Raw genomic sequence first — 27341 nt, forward strand, 5'->3', positions numbered from 1 at the left:
AGAAGTGTGGACTTTTTAACCCCCTTCATCCATTTTGCCTTGTTTCTGATACTTTTTTCCAAAACACAAATTTATTTGGCATTTGGATGAAATGGTTCTTACTATTTCTGATATTTCTGACAATCGTTCTTAAACTATATTCCTGTTTTCCTCCAGAGCTGGATGGAAGTGTGTTACTAGTAAAGTAAAATAAAGGTAGTTCTTCCCCAATTAATGGAAAAGAACGTTAATGGAGAGAAGTCTCTCAATTTTGTGCTTTACTCCTCCGCCGGGATCTCAACTCTTTGAGGGCAGTGGTACTCCCTTGTATACACTTCAGAATCCCCAGCAACTAGCAGAGTTCCTGGATCACAGTAAAAACTCAATGAAAATATACGGACTCACTGGCTTCACTGAATTTTGGTAACACTTTTAGTGTTTTTCAAAAGACGTAAAATGAGTGAACATGGAACATATGAATATTAAGGTAAATATCATGGTGGAAGAGTTTATTCTATTAGTTTGTTTAAATTTTATTTTGGGACATGCACGCTGCTGGGGACGCTTTTTCTTTTTAAATTTATTTATTTTTGGCTGCATTGTGTCTTCGTTGCTGCACGTGGGCTTTCTCTAGTTGCGGCCAGCGGGGGCTACTCTCGGTTGTAGCCCGCGGGCTTCTCATTGTGGTGGCTTCTCTTTGTTGGGGAGCACGGGCTCTAGGCACAAGGGCTTCAGTAGTTGTGGTGCACGGGGTCAGTTGCTCTGCGGCATGTGGGATCTTCCCAGACCAGGGCTCAAACCCGTGTCACCTGCATGGGCAGGCAGATTCTTAACCACTGCACCACCAGGGACTCCCGGGGATGGTTTTGTAGAGGGTCCAGGAGAGTCAGATGTTTTGAAGTGAAATCGTTCCTCGTTGGGATGATAGCATCAAACCACCCATGTCTGTGGCACACACCACTACACAACAGATTGTGGGATTCCTCGGAGCATTTCCAAACACATCCTGTGGCTTCCAGGGCTTTGCTACCTGGACAAGCTGAAGAATCACTGATCCATGAGGTGGGATAGATGAACTGGGAAGTGGATTTAGGCGATAATTAGTCAGGAAGCAGCTGAGGGGGGTCGGGCAGCATAAGGTGGTGAGAAACCTCAGACCGAGGACTCAGAAATGTCCTCTGGTGTCGTCACAGGACTTACAGCGCAAGAACACTGGCTTCTAAGAATGAACAGGCACCGTGGCAGCTCGGCATGGTACACCTTCACAGTCCTAGTGCTTTCAGCTAATTAGAACTGCCTGCACCTGGTGAATACCGAGACTATTTGGTTTCACAGGTGAAAATAGGAGGACAGGGCTACTGTGGGCTGGTGATTTTTGAAACTACCTGCAAGTCTACCTTAGGACATTAGAAAAAAAGACCAGATTCTTCACCAGAGAAAGGCAAGATTCACAGCACATGATACGTTCATGATTTTCCAGGTTCCAGTTTTATAGAAAAAGTGTTGCATCAGATTTACATCCACCGTCTCCTCTTTCATTTGGAATAGAATACAATAGCGTGTCTGTGTGTGTTTTAAGGCTAGGGTGGGTGAGCTGTTTTCCCCTTCCCACAGATTTCGTTTCTTCTTTTTATCTTTTTCTTTAAATTTCAAGTCCATGCCCAACGGATTAAGGAAACGACAGCTTTCATCTTGGTGGAGGCCGCATGGGTGCGGGTTTTCAATCAGAGGATAATAGGGAAAGCTTGCCTCCTTCACACCGCAGGGTGACAGCTAAATGTATCTAATTAGGCTTCTCTGATTACATCCCACCCCCTCAAAACAGGAGCAAAAATAACACAACTCCTAAAGCCACAGATGAAAGCAGAAGGGGTTCACCACAGGACACTGTGGCATGTGGATCCTTGTCACCCCGCACTGCCTTTGATTTAAAATAAAATAGGAGTGAGGTTCCAAGAGCTACTCTCCCTTCCTTCTGGCCTCCGCCACACACACACACACACACACACACACACTCACGGAAAAGCATTTACCTGCCATGGAAAAAGCATTGCTGTGGGCAGCCCTGGAGAGGTTGGCCATTCTAGTTATTTTCCATTTCTGAGACCATACTAAAATATATATATATATATAGGGGGGATTCTCCCTAGAGATCTGGCCTGGTGGGTCTCCCCCCGGTCCACAAGGGGGAGGCACGTGGTTCCAAGCCAACAGCACCATCTGTCTCTTTGCAGCCTCAGTCCCAAGTAAGTGGGGCCCCATAAAGCTACTTACGTGCCATCTTGGCGGGTAATGGTGTAGCCGTATTTTGGATACTTGACAAAAGACACGTTCACACCAATCAGGGGAGTTCCATCTGTAGTTACTACTTGGCCTCGGATGAGAGAAACCAAGCTGAGAGAAAGAGAAACACAAGCTTTTGAGCCCCAGGCAGGAGAACAAGGGGACAAGGGAGTGTCGTAGAGTTCCCCTTCCCCATTGCCCACCACCCCATCCTCCTCTGGTCCCTAAGGCAAGGACGAGACCTTTAAACATGAACTTCTGGCTTCACACAATCACATCTCCATGAGAGATGTGGGCCAGAGGGATGTCTCAAGGCTGGCGTTCCCCGAGGAACAGTCTGGGGTGAAATCCACGGGCAGCATCTTCAGTCATTCTGCTGGGCAACGGGGTCCCCTGTGCACACTCCCTCTGCCCTCAGCCTCACTCCGTGTCTTGACATCACTTGCCTTTTGCTTGGCCCGAGCTTCAGGCTGCCCCTCATCACTCATGTTTGTGCCTTAGCCTGGCACGGAGAGTATTATCCTCGGGTGAGAGCTTCCCCATCTGCCTACTCATTTCCCTTTTTGGCCGTGGAGGAAGGCACTGTTACTCTTCTCCTCCAGGCTGGGATGACAGAGGGAGTGGGGGGTTGGGTGGTGGGAGCACACAAAGGTTTTTTATGAGGCTGGGACATATACATACATTATTTTTTCTGTTGCCCTTTAAGAGCAAAATTTCTCACAATCCGTGCCATCCTGAGGAAAAGAGAACATTAGAGATTTTTTTTTTTTTTTTTTTTTTCTGGTAGAACTATCTTGGATTCTGGACTCCACGTAACTATGTATTTCTCTTACATCAAATTCCTGCTACCAGGATTTGGGGCAGGGGAGCGGTGAGGTGGTATATACCTCTCAACTTTTTGCCACCATGAGAGAAAGCCCCCCTGTCTCCAGATCACAGTAATTAGAACTGTCCCAAAGATGCCAGTATTCAACCAGCTCCTTCTGGGAAATCCCATAAAGCAACAGAGATGCCACAAGAGTCTACTCAAAATCCATGCAGAGAGAATGCACACGCCTCCCTTCACCTGAATTCTCCCGACTTCATAGAGAAATGGGCTGATGAGAAGTTCCATTTTTGTACTAAGTTTCCAGCCTACCAGGCAGGTTTGCAGCTGTACTGTTGGCCTTCAAGCCACTGGGCAATTTGGAGAAGGTAGAGAGGTTCTCAGGCGTCCAGATTCTTGGACACACCCCCAATTTCTGGACCAGGTAATCAAGCTGACCCGTTCTTTGCCAGAATCTTGTCCAAGTCTGCTCGATTTTTGGAACACACTTATTTCTGCAGTCCCGGGTGAACCCAAAACTGGAGGGATGCTCTCTCCAAGCACCTCTCTTTTTCATTAGCAATCCCCCCAACTGTTCAACTCCGACCCCTTGGTGATCTCAGGAGGGTTTAGACTGTTCCACTGATAGCTCTAATTGTCTGCTACTGGCTGCCTATCAAATGAATTCCATTTTTAGCTGGTTCCAACCACAATGCTATACAGTCTTTTGAAAATGGAAAACTAATTTATGAAAATAATTCTTTCGTTCAATTCCATTTCCTTATCTTAGCTCAGACTAAGATTTCTTTCAGGCCTTCCTAGACACTGTTTTAAAATCAGTGATGTGTGTTGATGACCACAAGGTACAAGCTGCTTGTGATGAGAAAACAAAATTGGGAATACATCCCACAGTGGAGTATTTTTCCCCTCCATTTTTTTATACAACTGTTATTTCTTTTAAATCATTCCTGTAGCATAAGACTTTGCAGAGTGCCATGGGAATAAAGGGAGCTGGGTTGCCTGTGATTTCTACCCTCAGTTTTCCTAATTCTTCACTGCTGCTGGCTTCCTATCGTCTCTAGGCAGTCAATTCGCAGAAAAGATTCAGCTAAGACATGCTATCAGTTCGTTTCTATTTATGATTATTGGTGTGTAACAATTATCACATTATCTAGATAGTGAGATCTGCTCTATAAATTATAGTGGTGGAGTCCAGGCATTTTAGTTATTTTTGTATGCCATTATCTAGGGGAAATGCCTTCTTAGCAGTCTTGAATTAAGCTCTTTTTTACTCCTAGCTTTGTCTTTCATTATTTGTCAGAGGATAATGCACTGAAATTCACATGCTTGGTGAACTTCAACCTATGTCTTGGAGTAACATTTTGCATTTCTGAATTATGGATCCAAGCCGACATGCTGGAGCGTGGAGCTTTCTCTAAAGCAAGCTTCTTTTGCCCAGATCTCTGGGGCTGGTATAGTCTACCAAATATTCCGGAGTCCCTGCCTGCTCCCTACATCTTGCCTCTAACTCAGGGTGCCTTCTGGGAGTGGTAACTACTGGTGAGGAGGAGAAGATTGATTTTCAAGGCACAAGTGAAGAAAGAGTATGAAGAGGAGATGAGGAAATTACTGGATTTAGGGTAGAAATAATAAAATGTTAATAGGAAGCCGACTGAAACAGAGCACGAGCCTTTGAAAGATGCCCTTACAGTCTAAGCAAACTGTATGCAGACCTCACCGAAATGCTCATGGACTAGTGCAAGGGCCTGTCATGAGTCTCTGGCAATGGGAATTATGTTCATAATTAAAAAGAAACATACCTACACAATCCCCGTCCCAGAACCGGGATTTAATAAGCAGAGAAAATATATTTTTGTTCCGAGATCTGTGGTTTATTTTTTTGAGGGTTACTCATATTAAAATAATATTACTGTGTGTAGTATAATCTGTACATATTGATTTAATTTTAACAATCAAGAAAATAAAGTTTGAGGTTAAATAACTTGCCTAACATGACACAGCTAGAGGGTGTTGCGGGGTGGGGGGGGTGGCTGAAATAGACAAGGGCTGAGATTATTTTTTTCTTTTCTATTTTATTTTTAGTAAAACCAGAACAGAGAGAGGCTAAAGTTGCTGGCCCACGGTGACCTCATTAAGAACCCTCATAGTCAAAGAGCTGCCAGGAATTGGGGCTGCACAGCTTCCCAGAGAGTTCTAAGGGGCTGCAGAATTAATTGGCTGTACCATTACCCACCACTTCCCCGTCCCACCCTCGCCAGGCTCTCCCAGGGAGGAGCGGAGTCTCAGTCATGGCCTGATGATGTTTCCTCCCCAAAGTCTAATGACGGAGGCTCCAAGACAATCACTTATAAGGGTAAGGGCTCCTCTAAGAAGTAAAGTCTGGTATTTCCTTCGCCAGCGAGAAGTCTGCTTAAGCAGTGTTATTTCCCGAGTTGCTTCAGGGTCTGCCCAGACCTAAGTGAGGATGAAGAAAACTAAGAGAAAGACGGCATGAAGAGGGCTGTCAGAGGGGTAAGGGGGCAGGGACAAGTTCCTAGTTCCTAGAGGTTCCCAGTTCTTATTTCTCCATGAGAAGGGGTGCCCCCAAGAAGATCACACCCACCATCCTCACGTCTGCAGACACCAGCGTTATCTGGACCCAGTCTGACCCAGAGTGAGATCAGAGATGTGCAGGCAGGCCTGCAGAACATCCCTGCCTCTCCTATCCTTCCTTCCTCCCTCAGAATCAGAAACAGTGCCTAGAAGACAGAACGGGCCAGGGGGTATCTCAAAGCCAACTCTTCCCCTTGCCTTGTTCTCCAGGGGTACACTTCTAACCTGCCCTGACGGTGGTGGGGGGGAGAGGAGAGGCCAAGCTGATTACAAAATAAATCCAGAATTTGCCTCTAGAATACTCATAAGCCTCACATTAGCAACTGAGAGCAAATGGAAACTCAAGAGAAACCCCCATCCCACCCCTGCCCCCCGCCATTTTGGAATGAGAAGGGGACACGCACTGGCACAATGTCTAGCACAAACTCGGCAATTAGCAGATGCCACGGATGGGGTGGGTGACTGTGAGAATTACAGCCAATCTGCTTCAAGTCTCTAGCTCATCACAGGCGTTCAATAAATTCTAGCCACTGGCATCATCTTGACTCCAAGATGCCACAAATGCTAAGTTGTGTTATTAAGTTTATAACTGCTTTTAGAAAATACTCTGTTGAATGAAATATTTCGGGGATGATCAAATAAGAGCCACAATGAGAGGTATTCTAAAAGGAGATTTAATATAACAATAATGTCATAAAATAATAGATCGTAAAAATGATCTAGAAACCAGGCAATCAACAGGTGTCTCTAAGCAGGTTCTGGGTTGCAGGTGGCCAAATCCCATAGAGGGACCAGGACTCTGCTCTGGAGCTTGACCCACAGAGAGGGAAGGGCCTTCTATGAACCAGAGCAGGCCGCTGCTCCCATGGGGTAGTTTCCTGGCCAACTAGGCCTACAGAAAAACCAGGAGCACTTCCTCCTGCTTGGACAGGAAGGGGAAGCAGCGACCTCAGCCACCTGCGGGGACAGAAGGGCGCCTACCTGCTGTTGAAGGGGTTGTCTCCAGGAATGATGTGGGTGCTGTCTTTGCCGGCCAGGAGCTTGATGCGGTCGTAGAAGGACTTCACTGCGGGTGAGTCTGTCTGGCCCTGCTTAATGATGTCCAGGGGGTCCCGGGACCCCCGGCAGAGCAGGCTGTTCTGACAGGCTGACTGCAGGCAGCAGTCAGGGTCCAGGCAGTCCACCAGGCCATCTGGAAGGGCAGAGACAGAGCCAGGGGTCAGCAGATATCATGGCACAAAGCTGCTTTGAGATGCTAACACCTTGTCCCGAGCAGCCTGAACCCTTCCCAACGGTCTGAATTGGCAGGTCTCACACAACAAGCCTAGGATAATTCCACTATACACTCACAGGAAGTACAAGACTGAAAGGAAATAACTGAGAATGCGGACAAATGGTTATCCCCAGGTAGCAGATTAGTGTGTTTCTCTCTTTTCCTTTCTTGTATTTTTCTGCAATTTCTACTTTTTCCATCATGAGCAAGTATTATTTGAGTGGTTGGCAATAAAAACAAACATGTTGCTCTTAAACAACATTGCGCAAAAGAATTACCTGTTGCCAGATCTCAGGGGCCCATGCTAATGGGTGTGCAAGTCATCAAAATGCATGGGATTCCTTAAATCTTGCTTCAGTGGAGAAACGCATTCCGTCCCTTCCCCCTCTAAGCCAGGGAGGGTACTGCTGACTAGTGGCAGAACCAGGGTGATGAGTTTGACACTTTCCAGGAAATGTGGAGAAATGGCTTTAGCTTGAGCACGCACAAACTAAGCCATTAGTTTCCCCAATTGCTCCTGAAACTACCTTCCCCATACCTGCAGGACTTTGAACATTCTGATTTATTTGCCTAGATTCCTGCCCCTCCACCTCTTTCCCGAGCTGATTCCTATTCATCTACCCTTCAACAAATATTTGAGTGTCATCCCTGTTCGGGAAATAAAACAGAGAACAAAGAATGATGGTGTCTGTCCTTAAGGAGCTGACAGTATAGTGGAGGAAACAGATTATGACTCATCCTTTAAGACCCAGACTAGGTGTGGCCTCCTCCAGGAAGCCTTCCTGATGATGCCCGAGCTAGCTTAGGTATTCCCGTTCTGTGTGTCCCTGAATCAGAGATTCTCAGAGAATGGTTTTGCGTCACAATCCTGTAGGGAGAATCAAGGGCCTACCCCAGAGCTCCCCAGGCACAGCTTCCAGGAGCAGGTCCTGGAGTCTGCACTTTATACATGATTCTCAGGTGATTCTAATGCACAAGACATACTAGAGACCGCTGTTAAAGCCAACTTGCTTGTACTAGAATTAATTGTCTCCGTATGCTTGCCTTCCTGTCTGGAAAATGAGCTCTTTGAAAAGAACAGTGTCGTATTCGTTTTTATATTCATGCCTCGCTTAGTGCCAACCATGGAATCAGGCACTCAACAAATGTTTGTTGAATGAGTAAATGACCGTTTCCCATTCCTCACATGTCTGTTAGGGCTGAGGATGAGGGTGTTTAGGGCAGTGTTTGCTCCTTAGAATTCCTATTAGAATGGATTAGTTAGCCAACCCTTCTTCACTCTGCTGGGAATTGATTGAATACACAGCGTAGGAGCTTGGAGAGTAACTTGCTTACATGTAACTCCCTGATTTGATAGCGAGGCATTTTGGGGCCATAATTAGCATCACAGAAACATGCACTCCAACCCTGGGCTGTGACTTGACAAACACTTGAACTGGAACACTGAATCAGAGGCCTGGCTGTGTGCTTTAAATTTACTACAGCGTACTTTTTTGGCATTACCCTTTACGTTTGGTTCCACTAATGAAATTGAAATATTTAATTTCACCAAAGTTCCACTGTAACTTAGCAATTAATGTACAATGATTTTAATGCACTACTTTCTTTTTAGCAAACAAACAAATTAGGAGGTTGCGTGTTCCGCTCAGCTTTAAATGACTAAAACTAGCCTCTCATCTTCCACGTGGGCAAATGTTGCTCGTGTGCCTCGTAACACATTTAGATTTACAAAGTTTTCTGGAAACGCAGACACAGGAGGGTGAGCAGGCATGCACGCTTGAAATTTAGAGACTTTCAAAGTCATGGCTCTGAGCACCTCAGCCTGATGTGCTGGTTGAATCGGGTGCCCCCCAGGGGCCCGCAAATCTCAGACCCAAGAAACGGTGCTGGAGAAGTGTATCTCAGCAGCAGAATGATGCTGAGGTACCATGTCAGACCCACGTTCAGATCATCCAGTGGCTCCCGGGGCCCTTGGCAGAATAAGAAAAAGAAAAGAATAGAAAAAAAAAAAAGGCAGAGTATTCTGCCTCGACCATCACCTTCCATGGAGCGCCTTCATTAGACAGAAGGAATCCACCACGGAATGCCTGCTTCAGATTTAAAAATATCCTGCTGAGACATGCTGGCAGTGCTTCATCCAGCCGCTGCAGAAACTTCTCAGGTGAGAAGAAAGCCACTGTTATTAGCACTACAGAGTTCTTTAAGGCCACCGGCCTCGTCCCATTAGGAGTTCCATCCATCTCTGGTGGCCTTTTCCTCCTGAAGCTGGGAATGTGCCACCTCCCGCCCCCAACCCCTTTCCATACAACCAGCTTGAGGGCCTCACATCAGGAGCGAATAATAAATTACAGACAGTCTTGCCTATTAAGCACTGAACGTTGTCCTCTCCCAACCCCCTCTAGTCTGCTACTCCTTCTGTGACTGTGACTGCTTCAAAAGCATGGACCTCAAATTTCCCCACTGTTTTGTTGACTCCAGGCTTTTTATTCAAGGGCCTGTCTGGCAGGAGATGTCCTACAAACACATCAGCAATAGCAGATGGCAAATGTTAACAAAGAGGGGATAAAAAGGATAGAAATGATTTCCTCCTACATATTTACATTTACCTGCTCCAGAGATGGCGCATTTGGGGTTCTATCCATTACTAAGTGTGAGCACACGTTACGCCTGTAATGACCTCATCATGTTTCGTGATTATGGCCTGCTGCCGCCGAACACTTGCAGACAACACTGTGAACTTGAAACTGGCACTCCAATCTCCCCGTGGCCTGTCAGTCATGAGAAGCGCATCTTTATGCCAGCAAGCCCCTCGCATGGAGTCTGACATGGCAATCTTCAGTAAATTACCCTGTCACTGACAATCTTGCAGTTATCTCGCAAACAATCAAGCAAGCAATCAAACTGTTCTGAATTGCCAGTTCAGGACCTGAGAGGCTGCCAATGTCTCCATTCAACAGGGGCATGAAAGCGGCACAGCCCCCCTACGACACTGGACGATTTATTTTTTTATTTATCCACCTCCTTATTTGTTTGTCTGCTTGGTTTTTTTCCTGGTGAGAGAGTTTGCAGAGTCTTCGAAAAGGGCCCCATTCTGCCTCAGCGGTTATGGGAAAGTGACCCAGGCCTTCCTCAAGGGCTCACAGTGGTGCCCTGCAACTGCTTAATAAACATCCTCATTTACTCCACTCTGTGAGATGTGGCCGCCGCCTATCATCTAGGTGCTTTCTGTGAGAACGCACGCTAAGTCGTAGCTCTGGCTGTGTTCCACACACGTACGTCATATGCTAATTGTAATGGCCACTTCAGAGAAATATGGACATGCAGAAACTTTCTGGGAACGGTAGGTTAGGCATTCTTTGTCTTGCTTTTGATAAAGAAAATCAGAGAATCTTTCATAACAGTTCTGGCAACGTGACGCAGAAATCAGGTTAAGGCTACATTGAAGCCTTTGGATTGGAATTCCCAAGGTAAAAAGCCAAAAAATCTATACAGCGTCAGAGGTAAGAGCCTGGCCTGTGGAATCCTCTAAGCCCTGGCTGTGTGAGCTTAGAAAGATAATCAACCTGGCTGAAACTCAATTTCTTTGCCTTTAAAACTGAGTGATGGGCTTCCCTGGTGGCGCAGTGGTTGAGAGTCCGCCTGCCGATGCAGGGGACATGGGTTCGTGCCCCGGTCCGGGAAGATTCCACATGCCGCGGAGCGGCTGGGCCCATGTGTCATGGCCGCTGAGTCTGCGTGTCTGGAGCCTGTGCTCCGCAATGGGAGAGGCCACAACAGTGAGAGGCCCGCATACCGCAAAAAAAAAACAAAAAAAAACCAAAAAACTGAGCGATAACAATGCATATATCATAGGGTTATGTGATAGGGAGTTGACAGATACAGTATCAGTCTGGCATACAGTATGTGTTCAATGAACAGTAGGTATTACTATAACCAGAAACTCCCTGAAGTTTTCCACTTTTTCAATTTATAAAAACTGGACATAAAAATAAATGAAATGAATGTCCCCTGATTAGAGTCATTCACTGGTATGTGCTATAGGTAGGTTGCATCTTGGCAAGAATGCTGTGTTTTCAAATAGTGATAAGATAATAATAATGGGTGGTAATAATAAATGCTATATATTGCACAGGATTTACATCTATTCTTGATTTAAATCCTCATGGTAACCTTACAAAACAGAATCATATAACCCTTAAGCTGCAGACTCTGGATCAGGGTACCTGGGTTTGAATCTCAGATCGGCGACTACCAATCTGCTGACCTTGGACAATTAACTGCTCTGTGCCTCAGTTTCCTTATGTACAAAATGAAGAAGATGATAACATTTGAGGGTGCTGTTGGGAGGATGAAAGCAGTTATTACGTATTCTGGACTTGGAAGAGTGCCTGGTGTAGGAAGCACCCACTACACTGTATATCACCCCCCGCATCACGGTATCACCCATCCTACAGAGTTGGAAACTGAGGCTCAGAGAAGCCGAGTAAGTGAGCCAAGAGGCGGAGCAGCAGCTTTGGAGAAAAAGTAGGAAAAGGCAACCCATGAGATCATCACCCTTGTCTTCTTCATTATTGGAAGGAGGAGATGTTTCCTTCCCAAAGGGAGGCTGAAGACAGGGCAGTGGACACCCATCAAGCTGGGAAAGTGTGAGCAGCCATGAGATTTAATCACTTCTGAAGGCCTGTCTGCTCCTACAGCTGGGGAAGCGTGTGGCTGTTTGAGATGAACATCTGAAAAGGAATCAACATGAGAAACAAGATGCCTGGGAATTCATTCCCTGCAAGGCAGGCTGCTGAGGACCATATTATCTACCTGTGAGACTCAAAGCCCCTTTCAGCTGTTTACTGCTGGCACAAGGTTGCACTTCTGGGTGGCCTCTCCCGTTGCGGAGCACAGGCTCCGGACGCGCAGGCTCAGCGGCCATGGCTCACGGGCCCAGCCGCTCCGCGGCATGTGGGATCTTCCCCGACCGGGGCACGAACCCGCGTCCCCTGCATCGGCAGGAGGACTCTCAACCACTGCACCACCAGGGAAGCCCTGCAAGACTTTTTAAGGAGCTCCTAAACAGTCAAGAGATTTAACCTCAAAGCCTTAATTGAACACCTACTAGCGATGCTACACTCGGGGGAAGGGGGTCACGGGTAAACAGAGAGGTTACAGAGACGCCACAGCAAACATCTGAATATTTCCGAGTTGGCTGAAACATGCACAGCTTTTCTGCCTCGGGAAGGCTGCCTGAGTCCATGCATCACGCCTACACGGAAGCAAAGTCTCCAGGAATGAGAGGAGCTTTATTTCATTTATTTCCTCTTTGATCTTCGTACACTGGGCAGCTTTGGGAGAATCCAGATGGAAGCATTTGGGTCAGTTTTGGGTGCCTTTTGTTCCCTGCAGCTTGGTATGCAAGTGACTCCCTCTACAACCTGCATGAGCTCTCCGGTTTCCTTGGGCAGTAAAGGCTTCAGAGGAAGATCCAAATTTACTTTTCTTAGTTTTATTTTGTGACAGGGTGGCACAAATCGACTCCCACAATTCACTGCGGGCGCCATGGATAGCGCTGCTAGCGTCTGCATGCAGCACTCGTTTGGGAACTAGGCAGCAGCTCAGATTTGAAAAATGAGCCCCACTTTTCCCAGACCATGGTTTGCTGAGAGGGGCTACCAACCACCAAATCTACCTTCCCCACTCAGTGGGTCAGGAGGCCGTAGGGTGGACTGGGTGAAACATGGGCTTTGAAGACTACATAGTCTTTCATGTATAGGATGCTCGAGAACAGGCAAAGCTCATGAATTACAGTAGAAAGTTAGAAATTGTGGTCACCTTAATGGGGAGGTATTAGCTGGAAAAGAAGATAGGGGACTTTTCAGGTTCTGGGAATTTTCTAGATCTTCATCTTATTCACTTGGCTTCACTGGTGAATATGTCTATAAAAATTCATCAAGGTGTATATTTAAGATGATGCACTTTATGTATTTGCTAACAGACTGACTTTAGGCAAGATAATCACCCTCTCTGTGCCCTGTTCCCCTTATGTACAAAGTAGGCATGATGGTGAGGATGAGGATGAGGATGAGGATGAGGATGGGGATGGGGATGGGGATGGGGATGGGGATGGGGATGGGGATGGGGATGGGGATGGGGATGGGGATGGGGATGGGGATGGGGATGATGATGCTCAAAGGAGCACTGGGAGGACTAAAGAAGATAATCCACATAAGGTCCTTAGAACAGTTGTGAGCACCTAGTAACCTACTAAGTGTCTCAGTCATTTCTACTTCTTTTCTTCTTTGTGAGTCTTCTTGGCATCATATATGTCTGTTTCGCATCCAGAGTGAGGTACTTGCCAAATTGTCATTTTCCCAGGAAAAATACAGGGAGTTAAGGTGGTGAATGCCATATACCCTAGGGCTATATATATATATTTTAAATAAGTTTATTTATTTCTTTATTTTTTGCTGCGTTGGGTCTTCGTTGCGGTGCGTGGGCTTCTCATTGCGGTGGCTTCTCTTGTTGCTGAGCACGGGCTCTAGGTGTGTGGGCTTCAGTAGTTGTGGCACGTGGGCTCAGTAGCTATGGCTTGTGGCCTCTAGAGCGCAGGCTCAGTAGTTGTGGTGCACGGGCTGTGTTGCTCCGCGGCATGTGGGATCTTCCCGGACCAGGGATTGAACCTGTGTCCCCTGCATTGGCAGGCGGATTCTTTACCACTGCGCCACCAGGGAAGCCCCCCTAGGGCTATTTTGGAGATCGGTTAACAGTGGGGAGGTGGGGAAATCAATGAAGCAGTGGCGAGAAGGCAGGAGGCAACAAGCTGGGGCAAAAAGGGAGAGTCCTGCGCTGTCTGCTCTTTGTGATGGAAATGAAGAGGGAGCAGGGGGCGCTGGAGAGCACCCTTCTTGGAGGGCTGGCAAATGCCAAAGGCTCCTGAATTTTAGCCAGCAGCATAAAGGGGTTCTTGAGTAAAGAAGAAATATGGCGACCATAGCATTTGTTTTGTCTCGGGAGTTATTTTGTTTTAAGGTGAGCTCCTGCAGCACCGTGAGGAAAGTGTGGGGGGCTCCTGGCTAATATTTTTCTGCCCGGCCCCTATCTATATAAACAATTTGAGTTTCCCAAATCAGCATACCAGCATTATTCTGGCAGCCTGATCTTACATTAGCTTGCAAAACATACACTCCTTCAGCCAGCAGGAGCAATCGCCTTGCCAATCTGCCCTCTAGAATTGAGGCTAGGCATTGGACCCTGAGATAGCTCAGAGATGCAAATCTTCCAACACCTTAGGGTATCTGGTCAACCCTACATGCATGGGGGTGGAGGTGAGGAGAGGCAGAGGGTCAGAGAGCACCCTGAAAGGGAGAAACAGGGCCCAGGGCTCATGGGGGTCCTAGTCCGGGTGAGGGTGCTCTTCCCAGACAGCATTGCTGATCCTGGCCAGTCCCTGCCACTGGAACAGCACTTAGAAAGTTTTAAGGTGGGCACTCCAAAGCTCAGGGAACCACTGGGCTCCTATCCTAGTTAGACAAATAACATAATAATACAGGTTTTAGAGTCAGAATGGTCTGGTTTTAAAACCTGTTGTGTCATTCATTAGCTATGTAAATTTGGCAAGTGATTGACCTCCTGTGACTCAGTGTTCCCAGCTATAGAATGGACTTAATAGCACCTACGTCACCAGAGAGCACGGAGATGCTAAGACGGGCCCCGTGAAATGAGAAGATGAAGGTACTGCATTTAACACAGAGGAAGAACTCAATAAAGGGAGGCTATTCTCAATGATACTTCCTGCTCTCCACCAGGGAAAGGCACTGTTCTATTTGCATTTTACCCAATGCCTGCTGACAAGTTGGAAGTGAGGGATAATTGAAAGTATTCTGGCTTGATGTAACTAAGAAGTGAAAGGAATGGGCAAGGCTGACTTGATTTAACCTGGCAATATGAGATTAGTTCTTCATTGCCGCTGTTAGGTCTCCCGCATTGCCAACCTTTTAAAGCAATAGATTGGCTGACAGTGTGCTCATTTGGAAGGTTTCACCTGCCATTAATACCCTGGCTGCCTGATGGACTGTCTTTCAGCAGGCATCTTGCCTCTCCCTCCACAGGGCAACCGCCATCCTTAAACATTGCAAGAAGTAAAATTGTATTTGCACTCCTTCTGGAAGGCCTGTTGGAAGTTTTCCTCTTGCTTCTTGTCAACTCTTTTTGTCAGTCTGTGAATTCCAAGCCCCGGGATCCTTGCCCCCAAAGCACCTTCCAGCTTTTCCTATAACTTAGCAATGGAAGATCCATCACGTCCAACCAGAGATCTGGCAGAGTGGAGGCCTCCCTGAGAGATGCTTTGCTGGCTTTCCTAGTCTTCAGGATGGATGTGGGAAAGAAAGCAAAGGCTTCCTAGGACAACCCAGGCACTGTTACTGAAGGCAGGGATATGATCCAGGTAAGGCCTCTCTTTGATATGACTCTGGCTTTACCTCGAAGCTACTGGGGGGCATCTGGTCGACCCCACATGAATGGGGGTGGGGATAAAGGATGGTAGAAATTTTATGACAATGATCTTGAAGTGTGTGTCTAGTTGTTGTTGTTTTTTTTTTTTTGGAATGGTTCTTCATCAGAAATGAAACAAACGGACAAAAAACAAAACACTATTAACCAAACCCTTTAAAACCAATGCTTCTCAAATTCTAACCAGCATCAGAATCACCTGGGGAACTTGTTAAACTGTAGCTTCTAATTCTGTAGTCCTAGACTGGGGCTTGAGAGCCTGCATTTCTTACAGGGTCCTAGGTGATGCTGATGCTGGTGTTCTGAGCACCGTACTTCCATAAGTCAGGCACTAAACCACTACTGGTCAAGTTGTGCTCCCTGATTTCTTCTCCTGGAATCACCTCAGTGATGTTAAAACACTGATCCCGGTTGTCACCCACACCTACTGAATTCCTGAGGGCGGAAACTAGGAATCTGCATTTTAATGAAAAGGCCCCAATGATTCCTTAGTTCACTAAAGCTCGAGACCCCCTGCTCTGAATTACTGAAACACCTTTCAGATATCCACAGCAGCACAACTGACCCTCAGGAACTAAACCAGCTTTTCCAAAGTATGCCTCCTGCGGATGTTAATTGGGGTTCCCTGAAATAGAAATGGAGGTGGGACAGGAGGGTCTGTGGTCAAATGCAGTCTGGGAGATGCTGGTTAAACAAAGTTCAACTGGTTTAATCACACCAGGAGTTCTCAGCGCCCTTGATGAGTGAATATGCATTAGGACTCTTTACTGTTGCAATGGAGTGTGCAGTACTTCCTGACCAAGGACCCCGTTTGGCTTGCAGCATCTCCCTGCAACAGTCTCCCTGCAATCAGCCTTACTGGTTGGGGAGCACTTCATGAGAACACAGAGCTCTAGGTTTGGGGGTTCTATCCCAGGAAGGACCAGCCAAACCTTCATCTATTCAACGGTCACAAGTGGCAGCCCCAGGCTTGATTGTCTCATAAAATGCAGGTTTTGGGCTGATCAGGCCCAATGCAAACCACGTCATCACTACTAGCACATCAGCTCAGAGCCTCTGTCCTTGGGCTCCCAGAGCCTCCCCCAAACCAATGCATTTCAGCATAGGGGTCCTGTGCTAGGTGACAGGATCCTGGGGGGGTCAGCACGACCATGAAGTGTTAATGGCAACCATGTCTTATGAGAGTCGATAGTTGGCATTTAGGAAAAGCTTACTAAGTGCCAGGCACCATGCTAAGTGCTTTACATGCATCCTCTCCCTAAATCACCACCAGAACTCTAGGCATCATTAGCCCTGCTGTTTACAGATGAAGACCGCAGATATAGAGAGAGGTTAAATACCTCGCCTAAGACCGTGCAGCTTTTGTATGGTGGGGCTGGGTTCTGAACCCAGTTTGCTGCACTCCAACGTTAAATCCTACATGCAGCTGCCATGATAGGTCTGTTACCGTTAAACATTCCGAGTGGCCGATACACAGGAGCTGTTTGTTGTACCTGCCACTAAGACATGATTAGGGCCTGCACCAAGCTCTTTTAGTTAAGGCAGGACTACGTCAAACAGAAGAGGGACAATTTAAAGACATACTGAAGGGCGATTTATTTTTTGGAAAACTGGGACACAGAATGTTTTCGTTGCTCTCTGCCCCAGCTCCTGAGTTTACCAGCTTACACTTCTGACTTGGGTGGACCACCACAGGGCTGTCCCCCTCACCAGCAGCTTAAGCTCCTCTGTGCTTTCTCAGCCTGCATCATGCAACCTTATCCGGACACCATCCAGTAAGGCTCACAAGAACCCTTTGAGGAGGATTCTGTGATCTCTACTTCGCAGATAAAGAAACTTAGGCTCAGAGAGGTTAAGGGCCTTGCCCACAATCACACAGCAAGTAAGTGATGCAGGAGTGATTCACCCCTAGTCTGTCCACCTCCAAAGCCTACACTCTTGGTTTCTACCCTCCATTCTTCATAGGAGGCTGTGAGTGATCACAGCCATATCAAGGTTCCCTGTGAATGTTGTAGAATGTGGGGAAGGAAAGGCCAAGCCTTCAGAAAACATTTTTTTCTAGTTGCTGTTTCTTTTGGTCTCTCTCTCTCTCTCTCTCTCTCTCTCTCCCTCTCTCCCTTCTTCCCCACCCCCTCCCACTGCTGCTTCTCCACAACCCAGATACAGGCTCAAGGAATAATGATCTCACTTGATCAGAAAGTTTTCACCTTGGACATCCCTGACAGGCCTCTCTGGCACAGTCTCACCCTTGTTAGCCCAGGGCCATGTTTTTATCCCCAGGGGCTTTCTACCCTGCCTGCAGCTGTCTTCCCCCCTTTCCTGTTACAAAAAACCAGTGGCAACAGAGAGCAGGGGCCTCTGATCTCAGCCACTGATTTCCCCACATGCTCGCCCTTGCCCTGCTGTTTCTGGCCTCTCCCAGCCCAGTCTGCTCCACCCCACACGCCTGTTGACCTCATCAACCACCATTTCCAAGAGCCCACTGACAGGTCAGACAGAAGTGAGCCGATGGCCGGGGAGTCCAGGCCCGGCCGGGGGTGGCAGCCTGGTGGGGTGCCAGGCAGTGACCTGCTGGGCCCCTCAGAAAGGAAAGGGGCTGTCACCACCGACACCTCTGAGCAACAAGCCGGAACAGTGACTTTCCGCCTGAGGAGAGATCCCGTCTCTTGCGGGGGGAGGTGGGAGGACCGGCCCCGAAGCTGAGAGAATTAGCAGCTTTGATGACCGTGTGAAGAATAGACAAATACCCACAGCCCTGCAACTGGGAGAAGGACCAGACTCAGCTATCTACAAACTTCCTGCTAGACTAGGGAAATCAGAAGTATGAATTTCCTAAACACGGCCATTACTACACTCCAGGCACTGTGCTGAACGCTCCCTAGAGATTTTCTCATTTAATCTTCACATCCACTCTGCTGCGTCGGTACTAGGAGCTGGTATTGTATTGCCAGTTATGAACACAGCATCTGGAGGTCGGCAACGCATTGTCTGTGTGGCTTTGGGCTGGTTACTTTACCTCTCTGAGCCTCAGCTTCCTCATCGGTAAAATGGAAATAATAATCATATCAGCATAATACAGCTGTTGTGAAAGACTAAATAAGCTTTATGCAAAAGCATTCAGCGGAGAGTAACCATCTGTTTACTCTGGCTTCCTCACTATTCCACATCTGGCCAAGCAAGCCATCGTGTGGGACGTCTGGGCTCACTCAACAGCCATCCCTGGCCGCCCCTGCCTTTCCTCCTGTCTTGGAGGACGGAGCTTGCCTACCTACTGCCATCAGCCCACAGGAAGCCGACACACTGGGTGAGCAAAGTCGGCTACAGAGGTGAAAAGCAGCAGAATCACGTGTTCACGTCTTAGTGAAACAAACAGTGTATCTTACATTTGGATTTTCTTGGCATTGGGAAAATGGTGTCAGTGATATACAGTGACTTGGGTGTCACTGTCTGTATGCATGTGTTTCTTTCATCCTAAAATAATCTACTGAATAAATGACAACTGCTTTTTATCCTAGATACTTCTCATTAAAGCTTTCATTCTTCAATTCATTTAATAAGGAATTGACCAAGACAGACAGGGACCCTGAGGTTGTGGGTCTAGATTCGAGAGGGGACACAATGAACAAATAAATGTATAATAGACTTTGCAAGAGTGATAGTGCTTTGAAGAAAAGTAAAGCAGGGCAAAGGGTTGGAGAGGGTTGGAGGGGAGCCAGGGATGGCATCTCTGAAGAAGTCATGTTTGGGTAGAAACCTAAATGAAATGAGGAAACAAGTCACGGAAACATCTGAGGGAAAAGCATTCTGGGCAGAGGGAACAGCAGGTGCAAACGGCCAGGGTTGGGCTGTATTTTGTGAGCTATGGGAAGAACAGGATGGTGGATGCTGGCCCAGTGGAGGGAGAGGAATAGAAGGACAAAATGAGATCAGACGGAAGCAGGCACCTGCTGATGCAAAGCAATGGCCAACGTTGCACCTGGACGCCATTCTACGGGAGATGAGACGCCCTGGGAAAATACCAGAAGAGGCGTGATATGACCTGACTTTTAAAAGAATTCTTCTGAGGGCTCTGTGTGGGATAGACTGGCAGCTGCAGGAACAGTAGCCCAGCCTAGCAAAGCTGGTGGCATGATCTGGGTGGAGGTGGGAAGACATTAAGAAACCAGGGCCTTCATAATTAAGAATAGAGATTGGAGGGGCCAGACAGGGGTGCGTCCACAGATCTGTGCGGCAACACGCAGGGACAAACGTGGCAGGAGAGAGAGCCAGGGAACCTGCCACAGAGATGTGAGCCCAGGGATGTCTGCAGCGTCCATATGCCAATCAAGTCGCCACTGCCTTGAGAAGCAGAGCATCTCGGCTTGTCTCCCCATCAGGCAGCCCAGGGCCACCACGCCTGGAGACATCACTCACTGCAGGCTCTCGAGCTCCCCTCTAAAGGGGACATATTGTGCCAAGTCAGTGGTTCTCAAAGTGTCAGCATCATCTGGGTATTCGCTAGAAATGCACGTCAGCGGGCCCCATACCAGACCTATCGGACGAGAAACTGGGGGAGAGGCTCATGCCTTCCGGTGACTCTGATGCCCACTGACCTACCAGAAGCACTGTGCTAAGTGTTTTGCACGTATAAACTCATCTATGCCTCACAGTGTCCTATAAGGTAGGAACCGTCATTAGCCCCACTTTACGGAGGACAAAACTGAGGCTCAGAGAGAGGGAGAGAGAATGACTTGCTTCGGCTCACACTGTGGAGCAGTGGAGGGGCCAGGACGTGAACCAAAGCTTCCTGACCCCAAAGCCTCGTTACCACCCTGCCAGGCTGCTTCCTCCTGCCACGGGCAATGAGGAAACATAAGGAAAGGCCCTCCTTTTTTCCATGCTCTGAGCATGTGCGTTCAAGAATAATCCAAGTAGACACATCAGTTTGAAGGAAGAGGGGTCGTTGCGATTTTGGGGACCAAGATGCTAAGTGGAGGGAGGTAAAGCCAATACTTGGGGTAAAGTGCACTCTGCCCAGCCTGGCACACACGACCTGTCTCGTGTCTGTCCAGACCTGCTTCCCCAACCTCTCCCTCCTCCACTCTGCACACCCTGAGCCTTCTCAGATGTCCCCACATGTGCTCTGCTGCCTCTGGCCTCTGTGCCTTTGCCATTTTCTTTGCCCACAATGCCCTTCTCTCTTGCCTAATCTAATTCCTCTGTAGCTTTCAAAATTCAAGCTTTACCGGCTCTGGAAGCCTTCAATGTCCCTCTGCTGGTCTGCCATCACCCCTTGGTCTTATGTCTATCATGGACACTTAGGATACAGCTTTGCAGTGACTGGTTTCCCGTATGCCTCACCCCCCCATGAGACTGTGGATTCTTTGCGGGTCTCTGTGTCTCGTTCATTCCTGCAGAGGAGAGGCTCGGTGTATATTTGTTGAATGACTAAATGATTTGGGGGGTTCTGTCCAAGAGTGTGGCTTGTTTGTGGGGGAGGTGTTTGCCATCTTCACCATCAATGAGAAGAGGTCTGTGCAGGGCAGGGACGGGATGCGGTGAGGGAGGCCCACCTGGGGTGCAAAATTAAAGAAGGCGCTCACTCTCAGGTGTGAGGTTCCTCCGTTCATCCTAGTGGGTCTCAGATAGATCTTGGCTCAAACGAGAAATGCCAGGCACCTGTTCTCTGATTGGTGACCGGGTCCCTTTGGGGGAAGCATGTACTGGATTTAAAGCCACGAAACTAAGCCTCTGGCTCCTATCTGCCCCACCCTGCTACGTGGCCTTGAAGAAGTTACTTTCCCTCTCTGGGTTTTGCAGCTGCTGAAGACTGCATATTTCAGCCTTTCTGTATCTGACATTCCTGGGCTCCATGATCTCCCTATCTCATGAAGACATAGCGTCCCTCAGTGCGTGGCCCTACCCATGGGTACTGCTGGTAGTACTGGCTGGGCAGATCAAGGATGAAAAATACCTTGAGGATTGAAAAGGGAGGGAATTCCCTGGAAGAGGCTTGGATTTTGCTGTGTGTGGAGAGATACGGAAGCACTGGGCACAGAGCTTTGGGGGACACCTTGCAGTTTTCTTTGGATTCACATTTGGCCGCATAATTCTGGCCCCTCTCCAATCCCCCAGAGCTCGTGGCTGAGAAGATGGAAAGTCAAAGAAAAGAGCACAGGCTTTGGGGCAGCTGTTCTCGCTGCAGTGTGGAGAACGCCTAGCTATTTAAAGTCCAACTGCTCCACTTTCCCCCGCTGCCCCCCCCCCGCCGGCATTCCATTGCAGAAGTACTTTGTGGCAAAAATGCACTCCAGATCCAAAACGGGGAGTGGGGGGGAAGCTAACACCAAGGCTATTTTTCAGAATGCTGCAGAATTTGTGCTGCTTGAGGGGCTGAGGGTGTTAAGGAGGTCTGCCCTGCTCTGATCCCGGACACGAAACTCAGGTGCTGCGAGGGGCCTACAAGGAGGGCTCTTAACCTGCCTCCTGAACCCTGACTTGGCTACATTCTAGCTGGGGGACCTGGGTAAGCCACTTCACTTCTCCGGCCCTTAGTTTCTGCTTCTACGTAAAGGATAATAAGAGGCTCTCAGGGCTCTCATGGGCTATTGCCATGATTTATTTGGGCAGTTTGGTAACGTCTGAGCACCGGCCTGGCCTCTAATAAGTGCTCCATGCATCGGGCCTTTGACATCGAACCAAAGGATACTCCCTGTGTTGGTACCGTCCAGCTCCTCCGGTACGTTCCTGGGAGATGCTAGTGTCTACATCAGATGTGTCAGCCCTGGCATGACTGACATTTTGGGCTGGACCATTCTTTGTGGTGAGGCTGTCCTGTGCACACAGGACGTTTAGCGGCATCCCTGGCCTCCACCCACTAGATGCCGGCAGCACCTCCTCTCTTTCTCCTTGTTGTGACTCATAAAATGTCAGACACTGACCATGTCCCCCGGACAGCAAGGTCATCCTTTGTAGGGAGCAACTGGTCTGAACTGAGGGGAGGACTGTGGGAGCCACAGAGCTAATCATGGCACCGAGGCCCTTGAACCTTCATTCAGATGCTGGTCACGGAAGCCAAGAGGGTAATCTCTGCCATCTAGATGGTTTCTCTGGCCAAGGCAAAAAGAGAGGAAGCCAACAGAATGATACAAATGTTACCTCTCTGCCACCAGTTAAACCTGTGTTTTGATCCTTTAATTCCCTCAAATAAGTCCTCAGTGATTTAAATTATTAACTCTGTTTTGCAGATTATGCATTTTAATTACAATTTTATGATGAATATTTGATTTGTTATCTAATCAGGGAAAAATATATAATCCCTTAAGAGACACTTAATAACCATTTAAACTATTAAAGATTTGATTCGAAAAGACTGAAGGTGCTATGTTAGGTAAACTCATGAACGACAAATTCCACGGTCAAATAAATTTACTGTGGAAGGGGAAAGTTTCTTACTATGGGAAAGTTTTACCTTGGAGGTGATTTTTCCGAAGACCTTTTTGCGACAGCACACATTCTGTACTTATTTGAACCTCCTTCAGAAACAACTTCCAAATTTCATTAGTGTTGTAGAAGAAATGTGATGCTGGCTTTAAGGTAGAAAAGCAGTATGTTGTAGTGGTTAGCGGAAAGGCCTGTTTTGAATATGACCTTCTTGAGGTACCTTATCTGGGAAATGGAAAAACTATGAAGAGGTAGACTCATAGACCTTGCACTTCTGGTATGAAGAAACAGATGACATAGAAGAAAGAAGGGGTAATTTAGGGGCGTGACCTTTGCTGTGAAGGAAACAACAGAGGGTGATGGGAGAGAGAGGTGAAACTTCCAGGTCAAGATAGGCCTCTTTGGGGCCTTTGAGCTGAGACCTAAGAATGAGTAGAAGAAGCCAGTCGTGCAAAATGCCCAGGTCAGAGTATTGCTGGCCCTGGACCAGCAAAGGCTCTTAGGGAGGATGAAGCTTAGCTTGTACAAGGATGGGAAGGCTGGCCAGAGTGGATGAAGCAGAGCTGCTACAGAGGCTGTCGGGGACACAGTGAGAGAGAAGGCGGGGACCCATCCTAGCAGGCCCTCTAGGCCAAGGTGAAACATTTGATTTTGATTCTAGCTACAGGAGAGGCCCTTAGAGGGCACGACATCATCTGACTTACAATGTAAAACTATCCCTCTGGCTGCTGTGTGGAGGCACGGAGGACATGGGCAAGAGGAGCAGCAGAGAGATACCGCTGGTTGCCTGTTCCCGTGATCGAGGTGGCTCTGAAGCCCAGCACAGCGCTCTTGGAATCTTACTGAGGATAGCTTTTTTTTTTTTGCGGTGCGCGGGCCTCTCACTATTGTGGCCTCTCCCGTTGCGGAGCACAGGCTCCGGACGCGCAGGCTCACGGGCCCAGCCGCTCTGCGGCATGCGGGATCTTCCCGGACCGGGGCACGAACTCGCGTCCCCTGCATCGGCAGGCGGACTCTCAACCACTGTGCCACCAGGGAAGCCCGAGGATAGCTTTTATTTGCAATGGAGAATGGATTCTTTTTTTTTTAACCTCAATAGAATAAAAGAAAACGGAACCCCCAATTCTCAGTCTCCTAAACAGAAGATTCTCTAATCCAATGTGCCTAGGAAATCAAAGATCTTATTTCAACTGGAAGATCCTGAATAATAATAACAGCCCCCTGTCGCCATGTGGTCCTCTAGGAGTTCAGTGGCAGCTAGTTCTGCTTCCCTCCCAAGAAGAGAGCCCCAGTGCCTGGCCAGGTGGCAGTGGCCTCTAGGTCAAGTTTTCCTTCTAAGCATTAGATATATTGCTTTCCTCTCTGGGAGCTAATCATTTATGGCTCCAGTTACATTTCCCACAAGGTCTTTGGACTGCAAGGGGAATCCTTATCCAACCCAATTAATAGAGCAATGTTGCACTTTTAAGCTGTCCCCCACCCAACCCATCCATCAACATGATTTGCACACATTAATCAAGGCATTTACAATGGGTTCACCAAGCTTTCCCTCTCACTAGATGAAGAAATGGGACTATTTGGACCTGTGAACCATAACTCTTGCAGAGTCCCTGAAGTCCCGAGCTTGGCTCTGCTAAACGCACAGACGAGGTGAGTTATTAATTACCAATTGAGATAAATGCCGGGAGAGTATCCCTGAATCATGTCAAGCCAATTTGGATGGTTATGGGATGGGGAGAGAGGGGGAGGCAATGGTCGGTGAGGAGTGGGTTTCGTCTGTTCCAAGTGCTTTTGGACAGACTCCAGTGTTATTTCTCCTCATTTAGACCTGGCTGGAGTGCCCTGAGCTCAGGCCAGCATCCACATCTCTTAACCCAAGGCAGCCTCCTTTGGAGCAAAACAAGGAATCAAGCTTCACAGATGAAGGTGGGCTGGGAAATTCCGTTCTGAAGAGCAGCCTGACTGAAGTCCTTAATTTAGAGAGAGAAATGCCGATGCTGCTGGTGGATGGAACACCCCCTACCGGGGGCTCCTGATCACACAGATCGTGGAATTGAGGGAGACAAGGAGAAAGGCTGAAGACCCTGGGCTTTAGGATTGCGACGGGCTTTCTTTCCTGTCCTGCAGCCAACACCCATGCTCCGGGACAGTCCCTTCCTACCCGTCTGCCCTCACACACTGGATTGTGATAATAATACCACCATGTTTATACATCTTGTCTTTTCAGATGGATTCAGTGAGCTCTCTTTGTGGACACTTTGGGTCATGTCTGTCTTCGTATTTCCAAAGGCCTAATGTTACTAATGTCTAACATTTAGTAAACCCTCAACGAATGTTTGTTAAAACATGAATGAATGGCTGATGGATGGATGGGTGGATGGATGGATTCACACCCTAATGACAGAGAGTTAAAGGATTTTAAAATTTTGAGACAAACATTGGCCACCTCTCCAGCCAGGAATGGAGAGCACTTCTAAAACATACTAAAGTTATTTGCTCAGAAACTAAACAGGAAAATGTGTTTATATTTTTCCAATTACTTCTTTCTACTTGAAGTAAAATTCCCCTTTCTTCACTTCACTCCTCTTGTGTTCTGGAAATTCTAGGGGTAGAGGTCTGGGAATAGGCACCATGACATTGGGCTGGGTCAGCCCACCCAGGGGAAACCATCATTTGAACTAGTTTTTCTCCAAATGTGGTCAGCAGACCACTTGTGTCAGAATCCTCTGGAGTGCTTGATAAAAATGCAGATTCCTAGATTCCATATCTGACTTAATGAATCAGAATCTCAAAGGCCTGCAAATCTCAATTTTAAACAAGCTCTCCAGTGTGGCCACGCAACACTGAAGTCTGATGAGCACTGGTTAGAATCTCAGTGGTTCTGTCCTGGGGGAAAATTATGGGTTAGGTGCCATCTCTGTGGATTCAGCATCCATTCTAGACAATAACAACAACAATACTAATAACATTAAAGCTAGCAACGGCCGACACAGGAGGGTATCCTATGAGCCAGGCACCTTGTAAAACGTATCACACACATTTTCTCAGTGAAACGTCACCCCTGTTCACGGAGGTGGCATTGCCACGCCAGTTTTACAGACGACAAAACTGAGACTTTGAGGGGTAAACTGACGTGCAGAAGTGGGATACAGAGCCTGAGCCCCGAGCCCAGGCTCTTAACTATATGATGCTACAGTGTCACCTATTCAGCAATCAGGGAAGTGACATGAGAAGGAGCAAAGCATCTAACTTTCAGAGCTGTGTTGAAACAGAACAGAGGGAAACAAAGACAACTCCCTAGTGTGGCCAGGAAGGACATGGGGCATGGCGATCCTGGATAAGCTCAGCTTCGGAAGGGCCATCTCCCACCCCTCCACCTCCGGGCCTCTGCCAACAGACTGGAGACAGCATCTGATAGGATTCCATGGGAGCTTCAGACGGGCTCCCAGGCTGGCTCACAAGGATGGGAGCCTTGGGCTTCTATAGACAGAGGGCTGGGGCTCCTGACGCCAAGTTCTGGGTGATAAAAGGGTGGAGGGAAGGAATAAGGACTGTCTTTCCAGGCCAGAGAACCTACCAACGCCTCCCCACCTCGAGGTTTCCACTTTGAGAGAAAATCTACACCCTTTCTCCTACCCCTGGCTGTGATGAACTAAATCTCACACCTGTCTTGGTGGTGATAATGAAATATTATCCGCCTGTCACTTGATCTACATGTTGTGTGTATTCTCAGACTTTAATGAGCTCGTATTTGTCTTCTGTAGCAAAAATATTTCTTTGAGTCTCTCCTTTTTCAAATTGGGGTGAGCAGTTCAAGTAAAGATCTCTCACTATTAAAAAGACAGTCTTGCTCCCCGGCACGTCTGTCCGAACCGTTTCTACTACTTCGCAGGGGCCATGGTAGGTGAAGTTTGTCCCTTCAGAAGCAGCCAATGCTTCCTGAGTTTAAGTTGGTGGTCATATGGCTGGGGGTGTTGGGAGAATTTGAAAGCCATGGGAGTAAGAAGGTAGGAATCCATAAATTGTTTTGGGGGGATATTTTTTCAACAGGGTTGCTCGTCTAAGTACCAGAAGATCCAGAAAGTAGTTCAGTGAAAAATCTCCCAAGTTTCCCAAGGAAGGTACTTAGTACCATGCTAGATGCATCGGAGAGAAGTTCATTCATTCCACATCATGGCTGGCTTAGGTCAGTGGCTCTCAAAGAGAACCGGCCTCAGCATCCTCTGGAAATTTCCTAGAACCGGCCTCAGCATCCTCTGGAAATTTCCTAGAACCGGCCTCAGCATCCCCTGGAAATTTACAAGAGATACAAATTCTTGCATCCTACCCCAGACCTACGGAATCAACCGGGGTAGGGTTTAGCAATCTGTGTGTAATCAAGCCCTCCAGGTGGTTTTGCTGCAAGCTAACGTTTTGGAACTACTAGCGTCTGTAGGCATTAGAGCTTCTTTCTCTCATGGAGGAACTCAG

The 27341-nt window shown here is 47.7% G+C and overlaps 1 protein-coding gene across 13 annotated transcripts in view; it reads right to left on the reverse strand.

Annotated features, from left to right (window-relative positions):
* The window catches only part of TENM2 (teneurin transmembrane protein 2), a 713065-nt gene that overhangs the window by 95273 nt on the left and 590451 nt on the right, over positions 1-27341 (reverse strand). For all 13 annotated transcript variants that reach the window (XM_033432114.2, XM_033432113.2, XM_033432112.2 and 10 more), the window contains 2 exons: positions 6662-6872; positions 2254-2373 (listed from right to left, as the gene is read on the reverse strand). In XM_033432114.2, coding sequence (XP_033288005.1) covers positions 2254-2373; positions 6662-6872 — 331 coding nt within the window. The remainder of the gene's footprint in view (positions 1-2253; positions 2374-6661; positions 6873-27341) is intronic.

Source organism: Orcinus orca, chromosome 3 (assembly GCF_937001465.1).
Source record: "Orcinus orca chromosome 3, mOrcOrc1.1, whole genome shotgun sequence".
Lineage (NCBI taxonomy): Eukaryota > Metazoa > Chordata > Mammalia > Artiodactyla > Delphinidae > Orcinus > Orcinus orca.